This window comes from Micrasema longulum, unplaced genomic scaffold, assembly GCF_059751315.1.
Source record: "Micrasema longulum isolate JH-2025_06_02 unplaced genomic scaffold, ASM5975131v1 h1tg000084l, whole genome shotgun sequence".
NCBI classification, from domain to species: Eukaryota; Metazoa; Arthropoda; class Insecta; order Trichoptera; family Brachycentridae; genus Micrasema; species Micrasema longulum.
This window is the reverse complement of record NW_028277290.1, coordinates 518,620-528,927: the sequence shown is the minus strand read 5'-3', so window position 1 is coordinate 528,927 and position 10,308 is coordinate 518,620. Positions and strand designations below refer to the sequence as shown.

Genomic DNA, 10,308 nt, shown 5'->3' with positions numbered 1-10,308 from the left:
ATGTCATGTATAAGGCTAAGGTACTCGGAAAAAATCGTTTTTGTTTGTTTTGGAAATGGATGTTCGATCACTGATTTCGGTTTATTACCTTTATGAGTCCAATCACCATTGTTGCAAAGTTCAAGAACAATGGCGCATGATAACTACTTTGAACTACAGTGCGGATATCTGTTAAGGATAATCCATCTTTCCTGCATTCTGCTTCAAGATTATGGCATTGTAAAATAAAAAATGGGCACTGAAATAACAGATGTTCGATACTCTGTGAAGAAATATCATCGCATGGACAATAGTCATCATTCCTTAATTTAAAGCTATATGGATAACTTCTTATAGCTCCATGTCCGGTAAACATTTGGGTCGTTTCGATGCAATTGGATATAGTATTATATTATGTGCATACAAATAATGTATATTTGTCCCTTATTCTGAATTGTCTTCACTTTGATAAAACCATCAACATCCTAAATATAATATTTTGCGAAAGAGTCATTTATTCTTACTAAGTAAAACACATTTTCATGAACAACATGCATATTGTTGTGCACCGTAAAAAAACATTATATTGATTTTAAATTTGAATACTTGCTGTATTTTTACATTCATATTGATGGTGGTGACTGAACATTATAAAATATCCTTTGGAAAAAGATAACTCAGCATAATAGTTTAATGCATAAGTGTCTAGGCACAAAAAGGTTTGCAAATTAAAAACTGATAAATACGTTTTAAGTGTTTATTTTTTAAATAAATTTCCAATAAAATAGAAATACATGAAGTACTGTGACACATAATAACATCTAGCAGGGGGGCGATTTATAAACGCTATCTTCATTGGTATGTATTGAGACCGCATACTTAACTTTTCTACTATCTCTATCAACCTCGGAATCACATTTTATCTTCGCTATATAATATGCTGTCTAAGTAAAGATATGATTTCCGTATCTTCCGATTGTAATCACACCCCTGATATCACAATAGGTATGAATACACGCTGTATGAATTAGCTTCTATTATATCTATTTCCCCATCCTCTCTTGTGGTCATCCTTGTATTCATCGTGACTTCTGGCTCTTTCCAAGATTTCCGGGTTATCCATTTCAATTTGCCGTTCCTAAAAACACAATATAGTGTATTATTTTATTTTATTTGGGAAATCAACAGTTCTACATACATATTTTTAGTAAACAAACAGATATAGTGTATAAACTCAGAACTAACAACAGATTTCCACATAGTATACAAAGTTAGTAAAGAAAATATATTACATATCAAATAAATACATACAAATTATGCATATAAAAATGTTATCTTCATGTACTCAATAATCAAAGATTTTTTAAATATTTATTTTAAGAACATTAAGTTACTGTAAATTGGGCGGGATAAGGACAAGAATGCTTGAAGAGAGGATAAGGAGGGGAGGGGAGATGTACATATTTATTATTATAATGTCTACTAAGTTACATAATACATTTTTAGTGTAAATTTTAAATCTGACAGAGTGATGTTTATGTAATCTATATTTTTAAATTTTCTATTGAACATTGAAAAAGTCCCACGAAAAAAAGCATTTTTAACATACGATGTTTTACTTATTAGTACATGAAACAGGTGGTACCGTCTACAAATCCTGGCTGGCACATGTATTGTTATTAAACCAAGCAGCTCTGTACAGTCAACCATTCCTGTCATAATTTTGTAAAGCAGTAGTTGGTCCGCACACACTCTGCGGTATTGTAGAGAAATGATTCCATGGAAGGTGGAGGCAGTGAGAGTAGATACATAAGAAATACCGGTTTTGTATTTAAGGTACTTTATAAATTTGTTTTGAATATTTTCTATTCTACTTATATATATGGCATACTGGGGATTCCATATCTGAGAGGCGTATTCCAAATGGCTTCTGACAAATGTATAATATAATGAAATTAGGGCCTTTGGATTATCAAAAAATTATTGAGACCTTAAAAATTGTGCACAAAATAACACTGGGAAACATACAAGACGACGACATAATATTAGTCAAAAATGCTGACATACACAAATATAACCCCAGATAACAACAACACTATCATATTGAAAAAGCAAAGACAAACACAGGACAGTCAAAAATACTACATAATGGACTTAAACACTACAACGACCTACCTTACTACTTGAAAACTTTTACTGGAGACAAATTTAAAATCAATCTGAAAAAGCACATGATGACTGAACTAACTAGACTAGACGAGACATAAAATGACTAGACAATATTAAATTTCTAATGTAACCCTAACGGGTTTTTTTAAATTGTAAATAAATAAATAAAAAAAAAGGTGTTTACTCATTCGAATTATGAAACCTAACATGCTCAATGCTTTGGAGGTAATTTTATTGATATGCGATTCAAAAAGTAGTTTCGAGTCTAAAACAATCCCAAGATCTTTAATTTCGTGCTTTCTCATTAGTACATTATTGTTTAGTTTGTAATCAAAATTAAGAATTTTTCTTTTCCTTGTGAATGTAATACAGACACATTTATTTATATTCAAAAACAGTATATTTTCAATACAATAGTCAGTTAGATGATTAAGATCGTCTTGAATCATGAGGCAATCTTCTAGAGATTTAACTTTAGCGTATATTTTCATATCATCGGCATAAAGAAGAAATTTTGACTAACGAAAGCAAACATCAATGTGATTTATATATATATATATATATAAGAAATAATAGGGGACCGAGTAGACTTCCCTGGGGAACACCAGAGGAGATTTCATAATAAACAAATTGCTAATTTAAGGTAATAAACTATGTATTGAGTTGATAGGGACAATAGTGTAAAGGAAAACGAACTAAAGTATTTTTAGAGAGAAGATTCACATACAATTACAATCTTACATAATTTATGTATTCTTATTGTGGATCAAATTTACTTGGCTAAATGTGATTCTAATTGAAAAGAAACACAAAGGTATCTGGTATTAAATAAACAATCTTCACAAAGAAATAAACTATTTAGGATTTGAAATATAAACCATACCTTTTCTTCCTCCTCGTCATCTTTCACTTTTTCCATATCGGTTTCAGTTGTTTGCTGTAGAGATGTTATACCCTTATTCGTTTGTGGTCCAGGAAAACTACAAAAAAAATGTATGAAGGACGAGTGTAAACATTGAGTGTTCTGCAATTGGGCTTTCTGGCCTGTTTGTGTTGTAAAAAAATAATAATTTAAAAACGCCATAACCAAATCTCACAATTATTTTTGCTTAACTTGAGATTATTCATTTTTGAAGGTGTCATATTATTATATTTCTTTCAATAATATGCTAATATTATTATCATATATTTGTTATTATGAAGGTTACATTATAAGCCAATTACAATAAGTATTGCTTACACAAAAAAATCATGGACCTGGCGAAAAAGTCATGATTGGCGAATTAATTTGTGCGTGAAATAAAAAATGTTTGTTTTTTGCCATAAAAAATAATATTTGTACCATTATAATGCCTTAATTTTATCAATTAATTTTCACGGAAATAAACATATTATTTTTTACTTAGGCATATAAAACTAGTAATTTGCATATGTATCGAGTAGAGTACTAAGACTAGGATACTTGAAGAACACAAAAACAAAATTTATCTACCTTCCTTCCCTAACTCTTTGATCATAAAACTCTTCCACCGTCAAGACAGGTAAAGAAGGATATCCGAGACCATAAACTGATTTCTGGATATCATCTTTCGTGATTATAAAGGGCTTAAGTGGTGCTACTGGTCTCTTGGGTTTCTTCTTTTCTTCAAGAGTTCCATCTGAGGATGAAAAAGATAACTTTTTAGAACAAAAGGTCAGTATAATGCACAAAATCATAATTTATAAATATATCAAGTTAGTACAACATCATCAAAATGTGTGCCGTGTAATACTATGTGTTTAAGTAGATTTTAATTTAAATAAGTATCTTGTTGTTGAGACATATCCTATGCTCACTATAGAATAAAGAAAATATAACAATATGCGAAAATTGGATGCAAAGGTATGTTTAAACCACGGAGATTGTTATAATCAAAATCAAGAAATTGTTCTTCATGGATATGCTGCCCTCATAAGTGTAAAAAGGCAGTTATTCGCAAAAGTCATATTTTGAGATATGACACTTTTATATATTTATCAACGTTACAAAAATGATTCAAAACTTTAAATAATCATGTGTAAAAACACAGTATGTCAATTTTTTCTAAGCATAAAACCAGTTTGTGTCATATCTAAGAGCAACTTTAGTTTTTATGTCCCAATGTGCAGAATGTGTAGATTAGTCAATTCTTCACACAACTTGGAATTTTTTGGGATAGATTTTCCGGCTTTTAGTAGATCTCTTCGCCACTAAAACAGTGTGGGATGAAGATGGATTGGCAAGGTTTAGCTTGAAGTCTTATATGTTTATCGTGTTTATGAATACATTGTGCGCCATTATTTTACTACCCTTTTTTGTTTTTGCTACATAGTTTTATGTTATTTTTGTTTAGTTTCTTGTACATAGGTGTCTTCATATAACTGTTATAATTGGCTTAGGCCATATATATTATAATAAATAAATTAAAATACCTACACTATATTTTTGATTATGAATCTCTAGATACAGTGTTATTGCTTAAAAAACAGTATATCGTTTTTCATGTTGAAATATTTTTTCTTCTGCTTTTTGCTTTATATGAAATGGTTCAAAATTTCTTGTAGAACATTACCTCAAATTGAACTCATTTTGTGATTCTTGTTGAAAAGCTGCCTTTTTGCTTATGATAGTCTTATGATACTCAAACTCATTTTGTAATACATACATATTATATTATGTATATTTAATTAAAAATAGATATTTGGATTACGATTTTTTATTTACAATTTTATGACTATTTGCAAGTTCGCATTAGAAAATTAAAATTAAGTTGTGGTAGTGTGGGAATGATGTAGGTTTACATGTTTGTGTCAAATTACCTAGTATTAAAACACGTGTCTAGCCAATCCTTTGGTTACTATCAGTGAGTTCATTATCACAGATATGTAGGAATTTCATATATACTAAATACATATTGAATATCAATAGAAATTAACCAAGATTTATTCCTTAGTGATGTTAGTATAAAATCATCTTCAGTTATTATATAGCAATATAAAGTAAAAAATAAATACATATAATAAAGTTCTTACTTTTCATGTTTTGTTCCATAAAGTCTAAAAGAGGCTTTTCTGCTTCTAAGCTGTTTAATTCGTCTAGTGATTGGTTAATGTAAGACTTAATTAAGGTGATAAAATATTCTCTTTTAGTGCTGTCATCAATGTTGGGAGAATCCATGGCAGATTTAAGTGTTTTTAGTTCATTTTGCAATGCTTTTTGTTCTTTGTATCTTTTCAACTTTTCTTCACGATTCATTACCTATAAATAAATAAAGTAAATATTCAACAAAAAAGAGAAAGCAGTTAAACTCACAAAAAAAAGAAATATTCCAAAACATGGAATCATAATTTTTACAGTGTGTGGTTATACATTATTTATTAGACAGTATTATTATTATTATAAATTTGCAGGTTTATTGTTGTCATAGTGTGATAGTTGACTTCAACCAGCTAAATGTAATAGCGTGGCCATGTTTAGCTGCTAAATTTTTCTTATATTCGAAAACCTAATTTTATAATTAGTAAAGAAAAAGATCCAAGATATAATTTTGAATACACGCTTGCCCACATGAAACCACATCTGAGGACTTAAGTCTCGTTGGTCATGCCCGTATATGAGGAAAAATAGCTTATTGCTAAACAAGAAAAGCTGCCTGAAGGAGCTCTTTGTAATCTGGTAGCTTTGGCATCTTTGTGCAGAAGTACAAACATAATATATGTCCTTCATTGGATTGAGGAAAAGTGGGAAGTTAATTGTTTTATCAAATAGAAGTACATGCTATCTCTTATCGCAAAAAACACATTTTTCAAATATTCTTTCCTTCCCAGATCACCCAGAGCACAAAACTAGATTGATTATACTCTTAGGCATATTCTCTGTTTCGTTACTCTCCTCTCAGGAAAAAAAAAATACTCTCCAAGTTGTGATGTTCTATTGATGTATTTATTGATATTTTAAATTGGTGTTTACACTCTTGAGTCCTACGTGTGAAGTTAAGATAACTACACTTATATGATTACATTTCACAGGAAAATTTGTGTATTGCCTTAAGGCAACATTTTGTTACATAACGTAACAAAAAAAATAATTTTGGCACAGTTTTTAACTAAGAATATACTGCATTAAATTTAATGTCTATGTCCTCGGTGCTAGGAAGAATTAGTTTTTTTAATATTTTTTTTTATTTTCCTTAGTTAAACAATGTTTATATCGAAACTATGCGCATTCCACCCATAGATTGGACGGAGCCAAAGCTTTCTTAAAGTTGAGTGCACAATCAGTAGATATTTTTTTCTGATAAGGAAGTTATGTCAGCTATAAGTGAACTAATCTTTGTAATAACTGACTGAATTATAAGCAACATAAAAAGGCTGAAATATGCAACATAAAATAAATAGGTTTTTTATTTTTTTTCTTTGGTAAAATTGAAACAATCTTCGTTTATATTATTGTTTTATCAGCCAAAATATTTTTGTAAATTAAGGATGAACAATCTACGTCCACCGAGGCTACCGAGCAGTGCTCGAACTTGGTACTATATTAAAGCATATTGCCCCAAGATTTCACTCGTGCCATTAATAAAACTATAAATAATATGACATAAAGATTTGAAGCCAGGGTTGTTTTGTAAAATATGTTTAAACTTTGGTTTGAGCTAAACTTTAATTGTATAGGTAAGCTACAACTATTAGGATCTGTAAAAATAGCACAAATATGCCTTATCAGCAGGTTTTCAGTAAAATATGCTAAAATCTGTGAAAATAGCCAAAATATGCAGATGCATATGCGAATATGCCATTGCATATATAATCTGGTCTCTAGTCATAACTAACTACACATAACAAATAATTCATAATAATTTTGGTGTTAATCGTAGTGATCTGCGGTGGGTTTGACTTTCATAAAATATTTCTAAAAAAATTTGGAGTAAACCCCCCCTATGCAACCTTTCCCCTGGGCAGTTACACGTGAACTGGAGACTGGGGTAATAATGATCACCCCGCTCCGTTTTTATCTGGAATCTGCATAACTCCATTGACGCGGGCGCTTAGTACTAAATTCAAAGTCTGCAAATGAGCAAACTCAGATCTCTGGAAGTCCTGCGGAAGCAGTTTGACTAATCCAATTATTTATATTTCATATATTGTGACTGTGTTGTACGTGCTAAAATTGATTGACATGATGGTATTGAATTTTTTTCTTTCTGGAATTATGGTACAAAACTATGTACTTGTTAGTTTATATTTAACTTCAAAATGGTCAATTTATTGTATTACCTTTTCCATTTTCCAAATAATAAGAATTTATTTCAGTTCGATATACACCTTAAGCTATTTTCATAAGAGATATTTTGTTTATTGTTTAGGTTGTAGGTACCTATTACCTATGTACTGACTGCTTTCCTAATTGAAAATCTCACCGCACACCCTTGATTGATACACATAAACATACCATAGAAACTAGTCTGGCCTGTTCACTTTGAGTGGCTTTGATTTTGTTATCAGCTACAGAGTCAGCATCATCAGAATGTGGTATAGAGATATCTGTGAGTCCATAGTCCTTGCACCGTTGAATAAAATCCCTGTAAAAATGAGTCATAAATTTTAGAACAAAGCAGTTATTTCAGTAGATTCGCAGATACAGATATGTTACTGGTTGCAGTTAACCCAACAGCATTGCTTGTTTTAAAGGAAAAATATCTCATCATTTGAGGGTCTGTATTCATTAAGGATTGTCATCATTTTCCTTCTTTTCACACTTAATGGTGAATAGGGCACTGCATTGGTATATAATATTTTTTTATTACACGAAGGTAATATGATCAGTTTAACGCTTCAAGTGCCAATCCATGGGCTATGAAATATCGCAGTATAAAAACACCTTTTAAAATAAATATTTCTTGTCAACGGCGATGGAAGTACAACCCGAAACCTCTAGCATGGTATGCAAACGCACTGACAATGATAGAATGTTATTGTATACCCATAGTATATTGCCTTACTGGGTAAAATTGTATAAAAGATTGATAAGGCACTGAGTCTGCCATTACATAATTAATGTAACACCACAAGAGTCGATAATAATCTACCAGTTAAGTTATTTATTCAATTGTTTAAAAAAAATCTTACCTAAAGTATATTTCAGATATATTAATGATATCCCGCCTCGGTTGGTTCGTAAGCTTTAAGCTTAGAGTTCCCAGTAATGCGGGAAGTAGTAGGTACTGAAGGGAGTCTGTAGATAACTCGTCTACACTTTCGTTAGAGCTAAAAACACCACTAAGAGATACTAAACGCGTAGAAGACTCAAACAGCCGCATGCTTTTCTGAATACTTTGCTAAAAATAAACAAAAGTAAATTTTTTTTTTTTTTAGTATTTACTTTGTGGAATAACATTTACAGTATATTTAAACAAAAGTACATCGCACAATATTTCTTCAAGGAACATTTATGGTAATTTTAACATTTGAGTAAAAAAAAATTCAAACATACATTGCTTTGTAATTTATAATAAAAAACGTAGACTTGAATACACACAGTTCACAATAAATCATTGCGAAGAATTTTTATTTGTAAGATACTTAAAATTTTAGGAAATGCGAGACATTTCTGTTTTTAAATTCAATCTATTGCTAATCGTAGCTTCATAGTTTAGTGGAAAGAATTACTGCAAATGAAAAGTAAATACTGCAAATGAATTAGATAGTCATATCGATAAAGCACCTATGCGTCATACCACTGTAAACTTAATAAAATATCGTTATAAATAAGCAATTCTCCCAATGTTTGATATGATATTGCGAACAACTGTAAGAATAATTGTAATAATATGCAAGATATAGTCAGTGTTATTTATCCTTGAAACATGACTACGGTTGAGGTTATGACGATGAATGTACAGATAAATCGCTTGCATACCTGTATATTGGGGCTATTTGTAGCTTCTTTAGAATTTTCGATATCGTTATATATTTTCATTGCAGTATCAAATACATCTGATAGTTTTTCATCAGGATTATCGGTTAATTCCGGAAACTCTGACGTTGACGCCATTTTTTACGACAATGTTTTGTTTTTTTCTAGTAAATTAGGAAAGCACCATAGAGATAAAATTGACAGGTTTTAAAGCCATAGATTTTTGTCGTATAATGTTGCTACAATGAAATATTACTTATTCAAAGTACTAACTTTTCGAAGTATCGAAAAATAGGATACCCCATAGTATTATATATATATTTTTAAAGATCGCATCAATAAAACGCCAACATTTTTACGCAATTACAATGTGTAATGAGAATTATTAATACATGAGTTTGTCGATTAAACTACTGTCATTTTTCGGTGGAACCATATTTTCAATATAATATATATTCTGTATTCTTTTTTTAGACTGCATTCTGACAACGTTGGTTACAACAAAACTAGGTCATTGGAGAAAATAATAAACAAGAGGGTAAAATTAAATGCGGTATTTCAATTATTAGAATGAATTAATGTCCAGAAACCCGTAGGAGTTAATAAACGTGCTAATGATTTTAATTCATCTAACGCTACATTTTTATTTATGAAATATATGGGAATTACAAAAAGATCTCAAACATTAATTCATATTTTGAGTGTACACAGTAAGTGCAAATGTGTCATTTTTTAAAGTTAAATGCATAACAATTACATTTGTCACAAGCTTGAAATTGCAAAAGGGAAGTAAGTATAAATTAAAATATTAACGGATACAAACAAATTTAGAAACATAAAAAACCCTGCTTTACAAGCAAAGAGAAATCTTCAAATCTCCATATCTTTAAACTATATTTACTCATGCTACGGTTTTACACTCGAGGTGCAAATTATAAAATGAAGATAAACATTTTTTACTCATGGTTAAGATATTTATTGTTGATAAAAATATTTACCTCATAAAAAATATCCTCATACTTGTAATTAAAAACGTCAATATAATATGCCTAATGTGCAATATTATTATAAAAAAAACTAAAAGTATGTATTCCCTTTTCGGTCACTGCACACAACTGCGCATTCGTAACCATTTAAGGATTAGGTAATTCTAAAACACGCAACATTATTCCTAACATAGTAATAAAATCCTGTTTTTTTAGATACGTGTTCATAAGTAAAAGTGT

The 10,308-nt window shown here is 30.1% G+C and overlaps 1 protein-coding gene across 1 annotated transcript; it reads right to left on the bottom strand.

Moving 5' to 3' along the window:
• Positions 1 to 722: 722 nt before the first annotated feature.
• Tap42 (immunoglobulin binding protein Tap42) lies at positions 723 to 9,314 on the bottom strand. Its single transcript, XM_088234122.1, has 7 exons — positions 9,086 to 9,314; positions 8,296 to 8,504; positions 7,619 to 7,748; positions 5,200 to 5,425; positions 3,641 to 3,806; positions 3,032 to 3,128; positions 723 to 1,117 (listed from the first exon to the last, which is right to left on the bottom strand). Exons 1-7 carry the CDS (start codon positions 9,218 to 9,220, stop codon positions 1,007 to 1,009), a joined length of 1,074 nt encoding a protein of 357 aa, XP_088090248.1. The 5' UTR covers positions 9,221 to 9,314; the 3' UTR covers positions 723 to 1,006.
• Between the last annotated feature and the right edge of the window lie 994 nt (positions 9,315 to 10,308).